The following is a 20,870-nucleotide window of genomic DNA, read 5'->3' as shown; positions in this document are numbered from 1 at the left end:
CACACGCGCCTGCATAACAACTCTGCCAACGCCCAGCGTGCTCGCTCCGACCATGCCTATGACCTCGATTCCCCAGATCAGCCCTGCCCGTATACGGTCGTATATCCTGCGCCTGCCCTTCTGCACCAAAGTGCTAGTCGCCGCCATTGTAGGACTATGGGTTGCAACAATTCCCTTCCCGTGGATTAGGGACTTTGGCGCCCTGGAGCCGGCCAAGATGGATTTGACGCAGAGTATGTTTGTTTTGTTACTACTAGGGGAACGTGGTCGGCCACAGTGCTTGTGTTCTGGTCTTGCATCGCGGCGTGGGCGCATCATGGGGCGCGGAACCCACGGAGCTGGCATTGAAGACGGAGGAGAACGTAGCAGGAGACATGTTGCACTTGACTTTCGTCTGATCCAACATGAACATAATGCTAATACAATACACTCGTAGTGCACCGACTCAATCTGTTTCCCGTCCTACATTGGAACTTTATCCACATGATCTTCAACCTCGTCGCCGTAACGCCACTTATTGAGCGTTTCGAGTCCGAATATGGAACACTCGTTACATTGGCGCTCTTCACTGGGCGTAAGATATCAACTGGGTGACATGTATAGATATCAAGCTGACCAGACGGCAGCTTTTGGAACGATACCCGGGGGCGTGTACACATTGTTGGAAAAGTATGTACTGAGGAGTAATACCTCAGTCATGGGCGCAAGGTATGTCGAATGGGTTTATATCATCGTACAAGGACGTGCTGACAGCAACAGTGTATGGGTGTTCCTCCTTCTGTCTGCAGAAGTAATGAAGACACACAAGGCGAACCCGTACTTCAGGTACCATCACGCGACCCCTCTTTTCAATCCAACAACTAACTCTTCGCAGCGTCGGACCATACAAAATACCCACCTGGACGACGCCCCTGATCCTCATTGTCCTGACCAGCATCCTCGTCCCCTACGTCAGTCTAGTCGGCCATCTTTGCGGCGCAGGTCTCGGCTACCTCTGGGCTTCCGGATACATCAAGTTCCTCGTACCGCACGAGAAGATACTGAGATGGGTTGAGACCAAGCTGAACTTGCTTGGAAGGTTACCGCACTACGTCAGTGTCGACCAAAAGACGTACGGCCGATACGGTGTACTGCCAACAACGAGCGTGCCGCTGAGTAATAGAACTCCGGATGGAGGGCAACGACTTGGGCCATAGTCTTTGATCGAATGAGGTAATATGGTGTGGACGGTCGACTTGCTACCGGCGTTTTGGCATTGCTCGGTTCCTACATCACGACGAGGCGTCACGGTTACGGTGTGCTGTGCTACTCATAATACGGAAGATAGAGTATCTGTACAGATATGTAGACTTCACGCGATACGGCATAATTCTAATGTTCTCCAAGGTATAAATGATTATGGCTTACCACGGTTCGCCAACCCCGCATTGGATTCTACCCACTCACACTAGTCTGCAGACCTCTGATGCCAACCAATGTTCTATTCAGCCCCACCAACGAAATCATCGACCTTTACCCACCTTTGAACACTGTCTATTCCATAATTAACGTCGATATAATCCGTGCAATTTCAAAAATTGCCATCAAATGAGTGATCAGCTTAATAAGCTTCCTTGGGTAAGTCGCAACTCAAGATCGTTCTTAGAAACAAACGCTAATACCCCACAAGTGTAGTCGGTTATCACGTCGGTCTCATATCATAGAGTATGACTATTCCCAGCAATAGATATCCGAAGGCCGCCAGTTCGAATCTGGCAGGAAGCAGATTCCTTTTGCTGAGCTCTAGCTATAGAGAGAGAGGGCTTTGTTATGTGTGTGTGTGTGCAGAAGTGGCACTTTTTTTTTTACATCTTCGCATTTAAGGTACAGCAACAGCAACCAGCCAAAACTAAGACCAGACTCTACTCTACGTTAACACACTACAGAGATTAATAACATCTAGCCCGGGATATTATGAATTTTGCATGTCCGCTGCATCGCATTCCTATATTCCAAGGTTGCTTGACAGCACATCCACATCGAACATGTCTGCTCTTAGCACTCCAATGTGCAGCGTGTACCAGATTTACTTACACACATAAGCCTCTTGTTCGCATACAAGATCTATATTTGCCGTTTCGCATGGCGTTCACCTAGATTGCTACTGCGCGATGTCTACGTGTTGTCCTTTAATAGTTTGCGACATACCCAAGACACTTCGGTGCGGATTGTTGCTACCAGAAGCGGCAATTCCAACAAAGCGTAGATTGTGGCACTATCAGAGGGGCAAAAAGACGAGGGGCGAAAGGCGCGAGGGGCACAGCGGGGTGGTCGTGGAGGGGCAACCTGGACTGTGTTGAGAGAGGGGCACGTTGGACATCTTGTGGTATTGCTCACACTTCAGCTGGCACCATGGTTGGAAAGAGGCGACACATACTGTTATTGTTCTCAATGATCAAGTGGCGCATCTTCACGCCTTGTTATGACTTTTCGTCAGTACTCCGGGGTACTTACGAATGCTCAGCAAGTCTCCATCTCTTTATTTGAACGATACCCCGTAAGGCAGTGCGAAGACCTCGTCCACAAGAGCAGGCATTTTAGGCCTGAACTCGCTGTCAGTTTAAAAAATCACTGCGACAAGCTCATAATACCGCCCTTGATCCAGGAAACGTCAAAGACATCAACTATACACATCATATAGAGCTCATATCCAACCTCGTTCTGACCCCAAGAAGCTACATCCTTCAGGAAACAAAGTACGCATTTGACTCACACTGCGGTCTGTTCCTGATCCAGGCTGCTGTTGTCCGAAATAGCGGTTGAGGCTTTGGACATTTGTTGAACGATTGTACTGTACGCTCGATGCTTTGTCTCTATTGACAGGCCGGGAGCTGAGTAAGAAATTCAACCATGTAAAATCTGAATTAGAAAACATTGACGTGTGTGATCTTCACAATGCATTTATACGCAGGCACGCCAACCTCGGAAAACACCAAACAGGTCTGCAGCCTACATCAACATAGAAACATGCAAGGTAGGTGACCTAACGTCGACATAGGCTTTAGACCTGTTTAGTCTTTTTTGTGTGAGGTGCAGGTAAGATGCTGTCCTCATTCGCAGCTGTACAATCCATCCTTCTCATGTACGCCCTCTATGCGAAAACACCTTCACGATGTTCCCTCCCGGACCCTCTATCCATGCGCGTGCTATTCTTGGTCGCATTACGATCTCTCACTGTATATGGGTCTGTCATACTGCGCCCCGCGTGCCAGATATATTGCGAGACTTGACGGTATAATAGCCCTGTAGTCAGGTTTCGTGAATCGTACCAGTAGCTTCATATCAGAGAGCTGGCAGTTTCGAAAAAGCTAGCGGCTACAGATTTCCGCAGGCATAGATAGGCTGCAACGAATGTAACGTTTGTCTCGATCGTGGATAATAACAGTTGTAGGAAAACTTGAGGACGAACGATGAAGTCAGACAGTTGCTGCTGCTAGGTACAGTACCACACTCTTTGAACTAATTATTGTCTTTGTCCTAGATAAATGAGCATGCTGTCCAGAGTATCTTCCAACTCAGGCAAAAAGCCTCGGTTCAAGTCTAGGTTGAATGGTTTCAGTCTCATCCTCTAGGCGAGCAGTAGTTAGTTCCGCACAGAAGTCATCTTGCACGCGCATCTGTCAGATTCTAGATACCAGATATTGGTGGCGTCTGGGGGCGAGAACAATTGAGGATGGAGGTTTAGCCACGCGAGGGTAACGTGCGAAGTTTGGGACGCCTAAATCCGATCTTTGGATGGTGGAATTCGCGTAAAAGCCAATTTCGACCACAACAGCCGGCAAGTTCTCACTCTGATCTTGAACGCCTCAATTCATGGTTGTTCCATTTTTTGAATTGCGATCGAATCGTCTCGTGCCAGTCGCGAAACGACCTCGGGACAGCCTGCCCATGCGCTGTGATGTGTCGATCATCTTGTATTTCCCTCAATACGCGGAAGCTATGCACGACTCTGCTCATCGCGTAATACAGCCGTTGTAATCTTGCCTATGCATATTACATGCTTCCGAGGCGCCACAGCTGAGTTTGTGATGGGCGCGCGCCGCCCCTGCTAGTTTTAGCTACCTAGCGCACAACAGGCTGGGAAGACGCGATATTTCCACGGCTCTCGGTCTGTCGTACGAAGTATTCGGAGACATAACGCCGCGACTATTCAATGTTTTAAGATGTTGAAGAAGGTATGGAGGCTAGGTGAAGGCCCGCGGAACTTTAATTGGCAGCGCATGAGAGCACTTGACGTATGTGACGGACCTTGGCGTCAGGCCCTCTGTACTACGGGAATGCGCGAATAGTAGCGAGACACACAACATCCATAGTGCGTGCCGATCGGATCTGTTGCCGATCGAATCAGCCGCTCCTAGTACCAGGTAGTTGGCAGTGGCTGTGACGCCGTCTATACACGGAGTTTGAAAAGTATGAGAGACCTTCCCCAGTTGGACATGCCTGCCTGTTCGGATTCTTCTGGAATGCGAATATCTACTACGCAAAGTAGTAGGCCACCTCGCACACTCACATGTATCCTTGACATGCAGGACCTCGGTGCCCGAGCTCCTCGCCTTCGAGATTTTTACGGGTCCTTGCATGTCGTGTGAATACCTATAAGAAGTGGTCCAAGACGTGCACTTGGCATAGCTAGTAGGCCCGTTGTCCTTCATACGTCTTTTACCGTAGTTGAGCCTCATTTCAGAAGATCGGCGTCAACTCCTCCAGTCTTGTCATACTTCAACATCGCTTGCTCCCACAGATTGAGCTTGACATAGCCTCTCCTTCCCAAGCCACACACCATGCGGGGTGTTCTTCAAGTCGCCCTACTTCTGCCTTTGGCCGTGGGGAATGCGCTTCCCCACGACCGAGCGCAGTTCAAAAAGAGACCCTTCGACCATGTTGACGACATCCTCGCTGGCTTGGGTAGTATCAAGCAGGACCTCATGGCTGGTGGCGCTGCAATCAACCAGCAGCTCTATCAAGCCACTCAAAAGCCCGCGCAGTACGAAAAGTGCAACCCCAGCAACGTCCAAGTGCGGCAGGAATGGTAAGTCTCCGGAACGTAATGCTTCTCGATAACCATGCTAATCCTCTTGAAGGTCTACCTTCTCCAAGGCTGAGAAGAAGGCATACATCGGGGCGGTTCAGTGTCTAGCTGAGCTGCCGTCAAAGACACCAAAGGAGATGTGCCCCGGTTGTAGAAATCGCTATGACGATTTCGTGGCCACCCACATGCAACAGACCTTCAACATCCAGTAGGTCTCCCTTTGGAACATGAATGTGAGATACGTACTGATTTTGTCCACCAATGTCTAGCGTTACGGGTAACTTCCTCACATGGCACCGATACTTTACCTGGGCGTATGAGCAGACTTTGCGCAATGAATGCGGCTACAAGGGCACGCAACCTTACTGTAGGTGTCTCTGTACGAACTGCATGTGATGCATACGCTGATTTCGTACACCGATATCTAGACAGTTACTCCAGATGGCACAAAGATCCTACAAAGTCGCCTCTGCTCGACGGCTCTGCGACGTCGATTTCTGGACAGGGCGCAAAAGGATGCAGCAATCAGACATGGACTGGAATCCCGTCGAACGATCAACCAGTCATCAAGATTCCGCATGGCCAAGGTGGTGGCTGCGTGACCTCAGGACCGTTCACGAACTTCACTGTCAATCTCGGACCGTTGGTTCCTGCGTCCAAATGTGTCCGACCGAATCCCGATCCGTCTGGCCTAGGATACAACCCCCGTTGTCTCATGCGCGATATCAACGGCTTCACCGGAGAGGGATGGCTGAAGGACGACGACGTGGTTTCTCTGCTCCAGAGTGACGACTACCAAACGTTTTGGGAAGTTTTGCAAGGTGGGCCAATGGGGAACAGCTTCGCGAACGGTTTCATGGGCGTGCACACGGCCGGTCACTTTATCATTGGCGGCGATCCGGCGGGTGATTTCACAGCATCTCCTGGAGATCCCTACTTCTTCTTCCACCACTCGTCGATTGACAGGCTTTACTGGACTTGGCAGAACCTGAAGCCGAGTGAGCGTACAACTGCCTTGTATGGACCTACCTTTATCGGAACCCCGACCTCGCCCAATGCAACACTCAACGACACCCTGAGCATGGGGGCAGCATATCCTGGGCCCATCACCATAGAAGATGCGTCAAGCACCATGGGCGGACCATTCTGCTACATCTACATTTAGCCTGTAGTGTTTTGGCTTCGTCGTTTTTGGAACAATTTATCCTTTGGATTGGTATTGCACTGTTCCGTTCGTGATACGTGCGCCGAGTTTCGATACTGATCGTCGTTGACACATTGTCGGAAGAGCCGAAGTCGGACCTAGAGTTGCGATGCTAGACATTAGGTGGTACCTGGTTCCGATCAAGCTCTTCTGATCAGCTGTGGTACAAGCTGTTCGGCCTTCCATGTGATTTTAGCATGTGACACCGCGATAGCGATGGTTGTTGGAGGCGATACCCAGTAGCATCGATGCAGGCAATGACCGTGAGAGGCGGTGCGGCACCGATCCACGAACTCTGCCTTCCCCAGCAGGGTTGCGTAGTTGACCGTCGCGTCGCCCGACGGCGCGCAGATTGACGCCCTGAGCGGGTGTTTCCCTTGACACAGCTATGGACAGTGGTTTTGTAACGACGAGCCAAGAGCGACAAGTAAGTGCGGGCTAGTGTCATTGTTTGGGTCGTTGTGATGCGGTTGTGATGGAATGGTAGTGACGACTTGTGGCGGCGCTTGGGCAGCCGGAGATAATTGCCCAAGTTCACTATGTCCGGCACTACAAGATTGACCGATTACTGTCACCTCAGTCTCCCAATAAGCAAACCCATGATATCGACCACGTTTGAACGCAATCGCACCTATTTATTCTGGAGTTTAGTGTGTCATATCCAATTTCTACACGAGTGCTAAATCTTCACCCAAGAAGTGCTGTCCTGTCGTCTATCATAGATTTTGACCAAAGTTGATTGGGAATCAGCATCTGGGAGAGGAAGACTCGAGCATGCAGACACTCGAACGGCATCGCTGCAATATGCGATAGTATTGTCCCCCGATCGCCAATTTATCCCAGCTATTCTTGTAGATACGAGCTTGATCTAGGGCACTCTCGGGCTGTTGTTGAACTCATTTGGCGCAAGTACCAATAGATGGCACAGTCGAACTGTCGCAATTCTCTAAGATTACCCATACTGGAAGAGATGGAAATAGTGTGCGGCTAACTTCAGGCCACGAGATATCAGGATAAGTATAATCCGCAACGCTCAAGAGATAGCGAAGACCTAAGAGAACACGCCCCGAAAACCACCAGTCCAAATAATCAACCTGCTCATCGTCTGTGCGATACGTGCTCAAAAGGATGCAGGGGGTCAACAACCTAGTGCAGCTGCGGAGATACGTCCCTGCATCAGGAGGTGGGAAGCCAACCGTGGGGTAATTATAGTCAGGCCAATACTCCTCGTAGGTAGTTTACACTACAATTGTTAGGTCTCAGTCAACAGAAGCACCAAAGCGCTATTCCGCAGTCAACGGCAGCCTAAGTTGTTTAGGTATTCAGTGATATACAAAATCCTGCACCTGCAACACGAGACTCGAAGAGCGATACCAAGTGATCTTGAACTCAGTACATACTCGCATCTAAATTATCGGCTTTTTGCAAACGTCTTTACATTATGCAAAAGCTGATACAAAAGTAAGACAAGACCGAAAGCATCAGTTAATGATTTGGCGATACATCTGTGAAGTTCGTCCGCCTCAGTACTGCGGAGTTCCGCAGGACGGGAAGCGGATGAGTCGCGACCCCCCTGAACCCCATAGTTGTGACTGCTGCGTGTTGTACAAAATGAAATCTGCCCCTAAGTCGACTAAGGGCCTTTGTGATCTTCTTACCTCTTTCCTCCAAATCTACATTTCCTTCTTTCTATCTCATCTGTAAATAAAACCCAACATGGCGACCGATGTCAATGTCCAATCACTTATCGGTCCCGGCCCACCTGCTTCTGTGAAAGGGCAGATAGCAGCGATGCGATGGGCTAAGCAAAACCCGCCTAAAGACCCAAAATCGTCCTTTGTGGGAAAGACAGTGATCATCACTGGATCAAATACTGGGATCGGCTTGCCTGCCGCCACCAAGTTCGCTGCCAACGGTGCCTCCAAAGTCATCCTCGCAGTACGCAATCTCTCAAAGGGGGAAGAAGCCAAGCGCTCTATCATCGCAGAGACGGGCTGTAAAGCCGAAGTCATTGATATTCTCGAGCTCGACATGAGTAACTGGACATCTGTCAAAACCTTCGCCAACGATGTCACCAGCAGATACGACGAGATTAATATCGTCGTCTTGAACGCGGGGGTCGCACCTCCGAGTTATGTCGAGAACGAGAAGACAGGCTACGAGGCAGCCCTACAAGTCAATATCCTATCGACGGCGTATCTCGCCATGCTACTGCTTCCCAGCCTCAAAAGTAACGCGTCCAAGGGTACTCCAGGCCAGCTCACCATAACTGGCAGCTTCGCTAGCAAGTATGTCACGCCTGCAGACGCTGAAGTCAAGAGTGGTCAGACATTGATCGACAAGCTGAATGACCCCACTGCTTTCAACGCCGCGAAGACGTATGGATTGATCAAGCTGGTCACGCAGTACATACGACAAGGCCTCGTCGACGACTTCTCCAAGGACGCCCAAGGAAATATCGACGTCTTCATCAATGTTGCATGCCCGGGCTATTGCACCACAGATCTGGGGAGAGATTTCCCATGGTATCTCGCGATGCCAACAAAATTGATGCAAATGTTTGTGGGACGCACAGCTGAACAAGGAGCGCGCGAGTTGGTCAGTGCCACGCTTCTGGGAAAGATCGGTCACAACCAATTCTGGTCTAATGACATACTGGATGAGTGAGTCCTCTGGACAAGTGTTGCACGCCATAGAAAATACTGACCTCCAGCAGTCCAGGTGAGCTGGTCATTGGGTACCAAGGGAATAAGCTGCAGTCACAGACATGGAATGAGATCCGCCGCATCTGCGAGAAGCAGGGACTGTAAGGTGACAGGGGCGGGCATCGAGCGGACAGGATGTGGGCGTTCACATGGCTTCTGTCTAATTGTTTCCAACAATATTATAGGTTTACGTCGCTCGTTAGGCTTCCCGTCCGCTCAGCCATATACAAGCATTGTACCGGCAGATTAGTACTCGGGGTCGTCTCTGGGTCAACTCTCGGTCATCGCAGCGTCAAACGCTGGAGGAGGATAAACTACATGCTCGCTCCGGAAAATGTAGGGATAAAGCGTGCATTAGCTTATTAACACACATCGCGCAATATCTCCGCATAGCGACATCCTTTATTAGTCTCTCTATCCTTTACTAGGCTATCTATCCTTTACTAAGCCCTCTATCCTTTACTAAGCCCTCTATCCTTTACTAAGCCCTCTATCCTTTACTAGGCCCTCTATCTTCTACTAGGCCCTCTATCCTTCATCAGACTCTCTATCCTTTATCAGGCTCTCCTACGTCATCAGGCTCTCTATTCGTCATTAGGCTCCCCATCCGTCATTAGGCTCTCCATCCTTCATCTGGCTCTCCATCCTGCACTTTAATGACGAAGCCTGGGAAAATGTAAATTGTATTCTCTTCTCAATTACAGGGCAAGGCCGCCATTGCTCTTCAGTTCGCCAATCAAGACTACCGCGCGCGTCTTCCACGTCCTAGTCCTCGTCTTCAGACCCCACAAGCGGTCTCTTACGTCTTGCTCTCTTGCTCGCAGTTCCCATTGCGCTCTCCTCGTTTTCCTGAAGGTTGGCCTTCTCCGCACGAAGAAGATTGTTCTTTGCCTCAGTAAAGACTACCCGGGCAATACGCGGAGTTTTTCCCTTCTTCATCGGCCAATCTTTCAGTATCAAATCACAGGCAGTGTCCAGTTCTGCTCTTGTCGCATCAGCGCTACTAAAGTGTTTGTTCTTGTTCAAAAATACGGCTGCGTAGCTGTTCAACAAAGACTTCTCTCTGTCGGTAAAGTCGATAGGGTAGGTGATTGAGCTCGCAGGTGGCATCGGAAATGTAGACGCCCATCGATGGGAGGCACGGATGGCTTCGTTCCAGACGACACCCCGCTGTTGTATGTTTTTGCCAAAATGTCCAACTTTTTTGCACCGCCATGCTGTGGGCGCATACTCGTCGATTGTTGTACACTTATGAGCATAACTAGGAGGAGATCTCAGTCCCTGCATCGTCGCAGTCCTGTTCGTAGGGGTGAAGGTGCTGTTTTTTGCATGTGGGGTTCAGCGTTCGCGCTGTTCTTTTCAGCTCTCTTGGCAACCTTCCGAGCTGTCCTGTCTGCAGTAGTACCACTACTTGAGCGTCTCCCTGTTGCCAGCGCTTGAACTATGCTCTCTATTCTTTTGGGTCTTCCGGCCTTTGTACCTGTCTCTACCTTGAGCAACGCTGTGTATCGATCGCCCTTGTTCATGCTTTCCCATTGAGCTTCCGCAGCAGGTACCTGAGCAAGCGCAATCTTGAGATCTTCAGGCACAACGATTGTAGCAGACCCTGCGTACGCACGATCCCATCGTCCGTCTGCTTTCGCATCATCAACGGCTGCCAGGCCAGCGGGACGCATCCGGCCAATCTCTATGAGACGGGCCACCGTCCCGACGTTCTTCTGAGACCACATACTGTTCGCTCTCCGAGGTGTGTAGCGTACCGTCCACCAGGTCTCATCGCAGGCGTTGGCGCGACCATCTATCCAGCCATAACATAGCGCTACTTCGACGGCTTCCGCTGCCGTTATTGAGGGTGTGCCAGAATTCTTTTTGGCGAGCTTCACGTAGAGGCCGGGAGCCGTGGCATATTCGCGCTCGAGAAAGGTTTCGAAATCTGTACACGTAGGAAACGCCTGTACGGGGAATTCGGGCGGTGTTGCCTTGGGCGGCATAGTGGCTAGTGTGGGGTTGCGGAGCAGCGGGAAACGCGATGCGGGTCTTTGCAACTGGACAGTGTCTAGTGAAGAGAGGGACATGCGGTCCTGAAGTTTGGCAGCATGCGCGTACCTATTCACCGTCATTAGAGATGGCGTGTAGTCGTGGAGTCGATGCATGTCCGTCGCAAAGATCGGGGAGGAGGCGCAGCACGTCAGGCGCGCAATCACGTGCGCACGTGTGCACGCGCCAAATCACTCTATCAAGTTGATGAGAAGAGACGCCACTACACGTTCATCGATCGTTTGTGTCTAGCACTACGTTCGCACTTCAGCAGGCGATTGCTATACGCTGTCTGCTCCCATTGCCACGTCTTCCGCTGCTCTGCCTCTTCTCTTCTGCAACCCGACTGTGCCTCCCAGAGTTTAGCGAGATTTCGAGATGAGGGGTCTGGGGTAACGACTGTGGGCGCTGGGCGCGTCATCTTCAGGCAACGACCTGACACGCACGTGAGATCTTTGCAATACAAGCATTGCAAGACCATGTTTGACACTCTTCGCGGTACGCCTCACGTACGTGTTGCCGAAGACACCGACTCAGAACATTGCACTTTCATACATCCATACCGACGTGACCACCTACTGTCTTTCGTTCAGAAAGACGTTCCGCTTCCCACAACAAAACTCGTCCTTCGAGACGCTCTGCGTGGCCTCGCAGCACTACACGCCAAAGGGATGGTGCACACCGATATAAAGCCAAACAACATATTGCTAGATTGGGACGATCAAAGAGGGGAGCTTGAAGTCAAAGAAGTGCAGATTGCTGACATGGAAGATATGGTTCACCTCCCGGATAACCATTACATCAGTGGCAGGCAGTGAGGAAACTGGATGTGGCGCAGTCCAGAGGCGCACGCAGCGGCAGCGATACAAAAGCCGACAGACATGTTCTCCTTTGGTCTGGTTGTAAGTGGCCTACCACTTGCATCGTGCTTCAATACGTAACTCAATTTCGCAGTGCATATACGCCGTGACAAAGGAAGCAGTTCTCGCTGTAGATCCAAAAAAGGCTACAGAAGACAATCCAATCGAGGCCATCGTCGTTCGACGTCAGGTCTCATATTTCAGCGACCTAGAAGATATGGAAGGGTTGATCACCTACTTGGAAGATAGCCCCTGGATTGGCTACCTGAACTTCGTGATGGCGAATTTCAGCGAAGACTATCCGCGACGTCCACTCTGCCTGTGGAGCGATCTCGACGAAGATCTGAAGGATCTTTTGATGAAGATGATGAGTATGGACCCGAAACGACGCATCACAGCTTCTGAGGCTTTGGCGCACAAGTGGTTTGCGGACGTTCCTTAATGTATTTTGCAAAGCTCAGCGCTGTCGACTGTCTTTTGGTCCTTTGTACTATTACCCTCATGTAGAACGACCTCACCTCTCTCTATATACTTACCCGCTCAATCAAAATCTCTGCTCTAGGATCTTATCAACTTACAGCGTGCGTGTGTTTATGCATAATTAGGCACACTAGCCTGAGCCGCAAACGAGCGTGCGCCAAACTGCAAGATATAGTGGTAAAGATCAGGGTATAGGTCAAACATGCTGTCCGATCAGCTGCCCAGGTGTGCACCAGAGATCATTCAGGTTCAGTCTAGCCCGTGAAGTAGGATTTGCAGTCAAGACAAATCCTCGTTATAGTCGCAGCTGGGCGTCAAGCGTCAACGTTTAGTACAAGGGTAAATGTGCATGTGAGTGCGGGTTAATGGACCTATATTACTCGCTTGAATCCTATGATGCAGGACAAAGGCGGTCGAAGCCATCTAAAACACGACTGAAAAGGACAAAGCTCCGCCTCAAGTGACTACTGTAAACGTAGATAATAATGCGTGTCTATTGGAACGCTTGAACGCGGGTATCGTAAGCATAAAACCAAGTACTCCAAATGCTCATGCAACGCCTATCCTAACACTTCTTATTCCCGCTCACGGAATAGCTGCAGGATCCTTGGGCCAATTGGCCGCAAAGGCAGTCCATGGTGTACCTCGCATGACCAGATTGCCGTCCTTGTCAGGTACGTACAACTGTGGCTCATATCCCTGTACACTCGCCCATGACCAAAACAGCCGTCTCCAGTAGCAAGTCACTGCCGCTGGTGTCAGATACCTTCTGGTGAAGGTCTCGTAACTGTTCTTTGCAATCTCCTCAGCTTCGTTGTCATGCGCACGGTAGTACTCCATAGCCGATTCGAGGTTTCCAAAGTTCTCGGACGCTTCAATGTAGTTCACGTCGGGACCAGCAAGCCTCATTAGGTGAGTGTGGAACTCTTGCCATTCGAGAGGGTGTGTAACGAGGGCTGAGCGGCAAAGCTGGAGGTACTTAAGGCGGCCGGAGTACGAGGTACCTTCGGTTTGGACGGTGAACTTGTATCTAGAAGACGGTCAGTACGGTTTCATACCCATGTCGCAGCTTTGTCTCTTACCCGCAGAATTGCCTCAGATTCATAACGTCCTTGGTATGCGGGTCGCTGGCGTTGTTGATGACCACAGGCTTGATGTCGCTCCATTCCTTGCCTTCGCTGACTCGGACCAGCTCCTTCCTCAGCTTAGCCATCTTGACCTTGCCCCGCCATACGATCCTAGGGTCCTTCTTCGCCCATGGCAATTCGGTCTCCTTCTGCTCAATTTCTTTCCTGATGCTGTTCCAGCTTGGAGCATGGGTATAGTTCCACGCCCAGTACGCGTAGTTTGGCATCATCCAAATGTCCTTGTACTCCGGACCCTCCTTCCGGGTGTACCCAAAGAATGTTCCCTGTTTCCTGGATCGCCGCGGCAGATCGTCGAGCGAGAGGGAGAATTCGACGTTTGGGATCGAGGGGTCGGATGTTGAGGTGGTGGAGACGGCGCGGTCGATTTGTGCTAGGGTTCCTAGAATGCGTTCTCTCTCGTTTCCGTTCGTGACGTAGCATTCCTCTGGCTTTCCGGCATCGACGACAAACAGCTAGGAGTGGCAGGTTAGTTGTAGCCCGGAAATTGACCAGACGCGTATAGACGTACCTCGCCCTCGTATACCATAACCCGTAGCATGCATCTTCCCTGATCGATTTCGATATCCTGAATATGCACCTTTCTGCCTTGCCTTAGGCTAACCGACTGATCTAAGCTGTGATACAGCTTTGGAAAAGCGGAATCGCATTGGTCATGGCTGAGTGTGTGCACATTGGCATGCAGGTCGGCGTTGAAGTCCCAGTCTCGCTGAAGATTCCTATGGTGTGAAAAAGGAATATAGTTGTGTTTCGATTGCCCCCATATGGACCATAACTGGGTTGCGATCACAAAGGTCGAGATGTAAAAGACGAGGTGCGAAAAAGATAGACGGTACGCCTTTGGCATCATGATTGCATAACGAGTGAACAACGCGCGACTGTATTAACGAATGACTGAGGGTAAGTTGTGAGGTCGAGAGGCGAAGTTGGAGAGAGACAAGAATCCCAAGAAATGGACAAGACTCGAGAGAAAAGCCGCCTTCAGATAGTGCCCCATTTGATACGAGCGTCCATTCTGACAAGCGTCGACTGAGCACAGCTAACCATTAGTAGCGGAGGGTGTCCATGCGAACCCCTGGGCTATCCCCACACCATGACAGACTGGGCAAGTACGAGCTGACAGTTCGATCAAGGCCCTATCAGAGAGCCGCTAGAGCCGGACACGATAAGTGCATGGCCTGGAATACGATCAAAAGGATCTGAAGGTGTCAGGAAAGAGTGGATAGGAGTTGTTCGCCTGGATCGTTCAGGGGTAGAAGCTTCCGTCAGACCCTGGCGCTAAGACGCATCAGCCTCGGCTAGTCGTGTCTTTGGCTAGCTGGCGAGAGCACGCGCACGCAAGCGACTCTGACCGCGAACGCTAACGGGCATCAACAATCACGCCGGCCGCGAACCGCCATATTGGAGTCCAACCCAGTACCATAGAACTAAAAGTGCGCGAAGGAAACGTCTTGGAGCAGTCCCCGATGCATTGACGTCAAGCAACGCCATGCAATGGGAGAACTCTTGTTCGAGGGCCCACGCTGCTTAGCGCGGGAGCTTAACACTCCAGGTGGACTTATCCCCTGGCATCTGCAGCTCTATACCCTCAGCTAACTGTACATGGAGGTGATGGGACGTCGCAAGGCGAGCATCACAATCAGGAAGGTGGGATCCGCAACATCCGACGAGGATCAATGCGCCCCAACCCGTTCGACCCTGCGCCGCATAGAGACCCGAATGCCCCTCTATCTTACTATCAGTGACCTTTTTGGTGTTCGGAGCCATGTCAAGGAGAAACCCAGACCCTGCCACCTATCAACAATCGTCACTCTTGCTCCTGAAACATTGCATACTCGCCGACATAGGAACACAATCGTTCATTTGCCGATACGACACGGGCTGGTGGAACAACGGCTGAGTGCGGCACAGGACATTGACAGAATGCCTGACTGTGAAATGGAATGGCCTAATCCCGGTGGTTGATCATTTATCTGCTCTCACGCATTCGCTCGCATGCTCGACCCGGCACACGGCAATGCCATCAGAACCTTGAGGCATGATTATCTGACGTTCGAGAACCCACACGCCAGAAAAAGGAACTCCTCAACCGTTGAAGACGCTAGTCTTGCCTTGCACGCCTTCTGGTAGCCTTGTATCAAAAGCAACGCGAACATGACTACACAAGTGGCAATGCGAGAGTTCCGTCAGGCGACTACCCGAGATATAATGTGTATAGCGATAGCACTTGCAGGGGCGTAGTGGGGTGTGGAAACGCATATGCACTAACTCCACGGAAGAACTTCCACTTCGCGAACGCACCCATGGCTTGCCAAAGCTTATCGAGCGCTCGGACGCGCTCATACAGACTCTCCTCACGGTATTCTCAACATATGCATCATTTGGGGCATTTTCAAGCAACGAAAACAACTGTTTGTACCAACACGTCGTCGGGCGAAGAGATCACAGTGCTCGCTACTCTCAACTGTTGTTCTTTTGTCTCTTTGCGCATTTCACTCCTGAAGACCAAAGAACAGCATACTGTCGTAAGCCGGCACTCTCGTTGTCCATGTGCTGTTTGACGTCCCACCACACCAACGGCACATTTTTCAGCACTTCTTGTGTAGCCTCGATACCTAACTCATTGGCTTTCCCGCCGATATCGTTGAGTGTGAGTAGACGCTGATATCGTACAAGCTCCTGATCCTGCGACATGACGGGCAGCGTGCGGATGGTTGTTGGCAATTCCCATGAGAATCGGTCGTGGAATTCAAGAACTTTGAAACACATCTAGCCGTTACTGTGAGTCGTATGTCTATGTTTGCTTGGGTATGATCGCGCGTCAAACAAAGAGAATGCTCGAGTGAAATCCAGCAGGCTTCCGGGTCTCATCTTGAGGTGCTCTGTAGTAGGTAAACCTCCAGGAACATGAACCTGATACGAGAAGATATGAAGTATTATACTGATGGCAAGTGGGAGATGAACATCAGCGACAATTTCTGTTCTGAACGGTACTTTTGCGGCAGCATATCCAGACGCTTTGAAAATGCGAGCAACAACCGCTCAATGCAAGTCTAACAAATCATCTAGCCTCTAGCAAACACCTGCGCTATGCCAAAGCAAACCATACATCAATACCATGTCTCTCATACAGATCGTAATTCGTGCCATCATTTTTACTATCGCTTCTTGTTCTTCTTCCCACCACCCGGTTGCGCGACAGATTTCAGCGCCGCATGTTCGGGATGCTTCTTCAAGTGCTGATGCAGTTGAGTCTTGGACGAGAAACCAGCGCTGCAGCCATTACACTTGTTTTTGACATCGGGCTCTTCGCTCTCAGCCTGTTTTGCAGCCTTCTTCATGCGCTTCAACGCAGCCTTGCCGAGCTTGGGTTCCGGCGGAGCGGTGACTTCTGGTTCTGTGGGATCTTCAGGTTTAAAGTCGAGATCTTCGGTGGGCGCTGTGGAGGGTTCTGTGCTGGCGCCAGCAAGTCGTGCTTCTATTTCGGAGCGCGAAGCATATTCGTCGTCAACGTCTGAGCTTGTTTCTGAGTCGACGGGCGATGCAGACATTGTGTTACTAGGTGCCACTCGGTCCACACGGCCTTCTTCCTCGTCTGTACTGTGGTCGTCTATGTTAAGCTCATTCGTCCTTGTCGCGAGGTTTTTCACGGATGCATCGGAGTCTCCACCACCAGAAACTTCGGCTTCCATTGCAAGCTCATCCTCCACCGGTAGGATCTCGTCACTTTTGAGAGCGTCTTCATCCAAGTCCAGATGGGCGTTGTCCTTTTGCATCTTCTTCTTGAGAGCCTGGATTGCTTTCTGATGCTTCTTGCTCTTCTCGTGGGCATCGTATTGTCGCTCGCTCTTGAATGTCTTGTTACACGCAATGCACTCGTAGACGTCTTCCTCGACTTCACCCTCGCTTTCCTCTTCAAGTTCATCCGCCGGACGTGCGGTAGCCCAACTTGGCACCGCCTGCTCCTCTTGCTCCATCTTGGCGATCTGCGCAGCTCTTGCTCGTGCAGCCTGCGCTTTCCTAGCATCCCGCTGTGCTTTGGCCTTGTCCTCTGCCGTCTGTGTGTTCGGGGTATATCGTGGGTCTCGCTTGCGTACGAACGCAACCAGCGTTCTGACCGCATCGTTGAACGCCCTTCTGCCTTCGTCGCGGATCTTTTGGTTCTCCTTCTCAGCAGCCCTTCGGTAGCGGCGATCAGGCTGAAGAGAGGGATTGTATTCATCTAGCCATGCAAAGCTCTTGACAGTTGCGAAGCCGTTCCATGCTGAGTAGAAGTCGCGCACAACACCTTCGTACTCATCGTCCTTGTGACCAAAGCTAGGGTAATCCGGTACATCGAGGTCGTCATAGTCTGCGGCATACTCCTCTTCGCGCGCCAGTTGCTCGAACGTCTCTCGTACGAAGCCAAAGAAGCCGTTGGGCGAGTCTGAGAAGTCCACATTCCCCCTGAACTTGCCCATCATCTGCGTTATGTCGTCGGCTGTCGTAACCTTCATGTCACCCTGGTAATGGTCGCCGGTCTCCTCGCCAGTAGTACCCCGCAGTATATCCCTCTCGTGTGCATCGTACCATGCGCGCTCCTGGTCATCTGAGAGAACTTCGTATGCGGATCGGACTTCGGCGAAGAGGGCAGTGGTACGTTCGACATCGCCGTAGTTTCGGTCGGGGTGCAGCTCGAGCGCTTTCTTGCGGTATGCCTTCTTGAGTCTTATAAATGTTAGTATTGAATACGTTACGCGCGTCGTGTCACGTACTCATCTTGGGTGGCATTGCGCTCCACACCCAGTAGTTCGTAGTAACTTGTCTTGACTTCGCCGGCATTACTAGGCGCGTCGCCGCCGCCGGTGGACTGTGATGCACCCATGGTGGCTTTGGCTCGATGCAGCTAGGTGTACGGTTCGGACGTATTCGAGATTTTCGGGTCTCGGACTACCTGCAGTGGCAGTGGCTGGATGCTGCAGTTCAGTTGTGTGGGCGTGTATGGGAGAGTGACAGCATATAAGTTTGTAGTGCAGCTTTCACAGCTTCTCGGTGCGCGTGCTGACAGCCTGCTATACACCGAGACTACCCCGGCTTTCACATCGTGTTAGTTGGGTGAGTCGCGAAGAGCCATGTCGCGTCACTGCAAGCAAATCGCCTATGACTGTGCGCTTGGCGTTGATTGGTCGCGGACTGCGAAGGCGAAAAGTTTGAGCAGACAGTGATTGAAGAAGAGCGCTATTGGAGCCACCGCAGTCTAGACAGCGCCGAAAGCCGGCACACGCCATGCTTTGATTTGCCTCATAAGAGAGGCGCCTCCCCATGTCTTCGTGATGGCCTAAGACGAATCTCCATCGAATTCTGGGGTCTCCATTTAGCGGCATCCTTTCCAGGCACACAGGCGCATGACCCGCGGAGCAAATCGCCCTTGTTGACAAGTCGTAATTCTCTCACCCAACACCATTTCTTCCCCCCCACCACACATCTGGGACTCTTTGACACTTCGTTCCCAATAATCCTTCTCTACTACACAGCCGCATCTGCATATCCCAGGGCGGTGATCGCTGGAACGCTTCGTTAGCCCGACCTGGAACTGTGGCCGAACAAGCGTGGAAGGTACCCCGCTAAGGGTCGCAACCACTCAGCTCCCCACGTGCCTCCTTTGCGCCTTCTGATCGGCCAGCCCTACCACGGTACCTCGTCAACCCTGCTCCAAACATGAAGTTCGGCCATCTGTTCAAGCAGACTCTCCGGGATGAGGGCTTCCCGCCAGAGTGGGTCGACTCGGCTATCTCTTACTCGCAGCTCAAGAAATGCATCAAGAGGCTTACCGACGAGCTGCGGCAAGTGGGCCTTGACCCTGCCACCTTGTCCAAACTACTCAAACATGTCGAAGACTACAATGCTTCTACCAAAGAAGACGATGATCAGGAACGACCTTTCGAGTACATTCTCAACCCCGATAATGCCAAGGATAATGCATCGCCCTCGCGCAAGGCATTCCATCCAAAGCTCCTCTTCTACGTAAATGAATCGAGTGGAGAGGTACTGAGTGCCCAGTTGGACGATGATACCAGGCGCAAGCTTCAGATGCTGGCCATCGAGACGGGCATGTCTGATATGCGCGTCTTGGACGACTCAAACTCGTCACTCCAATCCATCGACTCCATAGATCCATCCCATCCTATAATTACCACCCCGACCAATGCTTCTCGCAACCGACCAGGGTACCGTACAGTCGAGGTTCCCATCACCTCGGATACGGAGTTCTTCACCAGGCTTACCAGTGAAGTTACAGGACTGGAGAAATTGCAGGAGCGGGAGCAAAAGCGAATGAATGTCCAAATCGAAGCATTAGGGAAGCAGGTTGCAAAATTGACGGATCCAGACCGGAGAGCCAACAGGAAAATGCTCACTGCTTGGCGTCAAATCTTCCAGATATACGTGGAAGAAGGCATCTTCTTTGGAACAACAGAGATGGACCACAAATCGCACGACTCGGAGAAGGCCATGGCGAGACTGGCAGGATTCTCAAATAAGATTGCCAAGGCTGGCTTGGTGGAACAACTGAAGAAGAAGGAGAATCTACAAGCACTCAACACCTTCATGCACATCAACCGGGAGATTCTCCAGGGCCTGCGATTCGGTGAGATCAACCATAATGCCATGATCAAGATCCTCAAGAGTAAATACCCCCATATCCTAACAAACATGGAGACGCTGAACTAACATGTCACTAGAATTTGATAAACGCACAGCGCTAGGCGTAAAGTCCACATTCCCGCGTCAGGTAGAATACCCAGAGTTCTCGGAACACCTCGCCAAAGCCGTCTGCGCAGAAGTCAACACACAAATCCTATCCCACGTCCCGCAGATAGACGACTACTCTTGCCCTATGTGCATGGAGATCCAATGGCGGCCTGTAAAGCTTAGCTGCAACCATACCTTCTGCATCCGGTGCTTGATCGTCATGCAAAACAACAAGCAATACAACTGTCCGTTCTGCCGCGAGAAGACAGTGTTCGATGCAAACTCAGGTGAGTATTCATATGGCGTATAACTGAAAGTCAAAACATTAACGACATGACAGACAATCTCGATACCGAACAGGCAGCCTTCCTTAAGAAATGGTTCCCAGAGGAAGTCAAGAACAAGCAGCGGTACAACGAGATGATGGCAGGTGTGGACCAGTACGGAGAAGTGTATGCGACTGAAAAGTGCGTTATGATGTAACAATCCGCAGCTTTGATAGGTCGCATGCTAAATCTGTGCCAAAGATTCATGCGCGGCGGTTCCTTGTGGTAAGTCATGTCCGCGGTTCATCTAAAGAGATGCTTGCTAAAGTATCATCAGGCACATGATTTGATTTCGTCTACAGGATTTGAGCGCTTT

General features: G+C 51.0%; 8 protein-coding genes and 1 non-coding gene across 9 annotated transcripts; 6 read left to right on the top strand and 3 right to left on the bottom strand.

Moving 5' to 3' along the window:
• Nucleotides 1-52: 52 nt before the first annotated feature.
• Nucleotides 53-1,196, top strand: J4E85_004611 (uncharacterized protein; the record flags this gene model as incomplete). Its single annotated transcript, XM_051468866.1, has 5 exons — nucleotides 53-233; nucleotides 437-574; nucleotides 627-708; nucleotides 760-825; nucleotides 875-1,196. 5 exons carry the CDS (start codon nucleotides 53-55, stop codon nucleotides 1,194-1,196), a joined length of 789 nt encoding a protein of 262 aa, XP_051327081.1.
• Nucleotides 1,197-1,666: 470 nt separating this feature from the next.
• On the top strand, nucleotides 1,667-1,764 carry J4E85_004610. Its single transcript has one exon. It is a non-coding gene; the product is annotated as a tRNA-Met (tRNA).
• A 3,056-nt stretch (nucleotides 1,765-4,820) lies between these two features.
• J4E85_004609 (uncharacterized protein) lies at nucleotides 4,821-6,233 on the top strand (the record flags this gene model as incomplete). The annotated part of the gene is made up of 4 exons (XM_051468865.1): nucleotides 4,821-5,068; nucleotides 5,121-5,276; nucleotides 5,338-5,435; nucleotides 5,497-6,233. The coding sequence occupies 4 exons, from the start codon at nucleotides 4,821-4,823 to the stop codon at nucleotides 6,231-6,233; spliced, it is 1,239 nt and encodes a 412-aa protein (XP_051327080.1).
• Nucleotides 6,234-7,988: 1,755 nt separating this feature from the next.
• On the top strand, nucleotides 7,989-9,082 carry J4E85_004608 (uncharacterized protein; the record flags this gene model as incomplete). Its single annotated transcript, XM_051468864.1, has 2 exons — nucleotides 7,989-8,935; nucleotides 8,989-9,082. 2 exons carry the CDS (start codon nucleotides 7,989-7,991, stop codon nucleotides 9,080-9,082), a joined length of 1,041 nt encoding a protein of 346 aa, XP_051327079.1.
• Nucleotides 9,083-9,742: 660 nt separating this feature from the next.
• J4E85_004607 (uncharacterized protein) lies at nucleotides 9,743-10,968 on the bottom strand (the record flags this gene model as incomplete). Its single annotated transcript, XM_051468863.1, has 2 exons — nucleotides 9,743-10,147; nucleotides 10,468-10,968. The coding sequence occupies 2 exons, from the start codon at nucleotides 10,966-10,968 to the stop codon at nucleotides 9,743-9,745; spliced, it is 906 nt and encodes a 301-aa protein (XP_051327078.1).
• A 927-nt stretch (nucleotides 10,969-11,895) lies between these two features.
• On the top strand, nucleotides 11,896-12,316 carry J4E85_004606 (uncharacterized protein; the record flags this gene model as incomplete). Its single annotated transcript, XM_051468862.1, has 2 exons — nucleotides 11,896-11,916; nucleotides 11,969-12,316. The coding sequence occupies 2 exons, from the start codon at nucleotides 11,896-11,898 to the stop codon at nucleotides 12,314-12,316; spliced, it is 369 nt and encodes a 122-aa protein (XP_051327077.1).
• Nucleotides 12,317-12,939: 623 nt separating this feature from the next.
• J4E85_004605 (uncharacterized protein) lies at nucleotides 12,940-14,040 on the bottom strand (the record flags this gene model as incomplete). Its single annotated transcript, XM_051468861.1, has 3 exons — nucleotides 12,940-13,384; nucleotides 13,437-13,954; nucleotides 14,011-14,040. The coding sequence occupies 3 exons, from the start codon at nucleotides 14,038-14,040 to the stop codon at nucleotides 12,940-12,942; spliced, it is 993 nt and encodes a 330-aa protein (XP_051327076.1).
• A 2,617-nt stretch (nucleotides 14,041-16,657) lies between these two features.
• J4E85_004604 (uncharacterized protein) lies at nucleotides 16,658-18,363 on the bottom strand (the record flags this gene model as incomplete). Its single annotated transcript, XM_051468860.1, has 2 exons — nucleotides 16,658-18,206; nucleotides 18,254-18,363. 2 exons carry the CDS (start codon nucleotides 18,361-18,363, stop codon nucleotides 16,658-16,660), a joined length of 1,659 nt encoding a protein of 552 aa, XP_051327075.1.
• An 833-nt stretch (nucleotides 18,364-19,196) lies between these two features.
• J4E85_004603 (uncharacterized protein) lies at nucleotides 19,197-20,711 on the top strand (the record flags this gene model as incomplete). Its single annotated transcript, XM_051468859.1, has 3 exons — nucleotides 19,197-20,163; nucleotides 20,219-20,515; nucleotides 20,569-20,711. 3 exons carry the CDS (start codon nucleotides 19,197-19,199, stop codon nucleotides 20,709-20,711), a joined length of 1,407 nt encoding a protein of 468 aa, XP_051327074.1.
• Nucleotides 20,712-20,870: the final 159 nt, after the last annotated feature.

Source organism: Alternaria conjuncta, assembly GCF_024043145.1.
Source record: "Alternaria conjuncta strain BMP 0040 chromosome Unknown scaffold_6, whole genome shotgun sequence".
NCBI lineage: Eukaryota > Fungi > Ascomycota > Dothideomycetes > Pleosporales > Pleosporaceae > Alternaria > Alternaria conjuncta.
The sequence above is the reverse complement of the archived record's forward strand: the minus strand, read 5'-3'. Positions and strand labels throughout refer to the sequence as shown.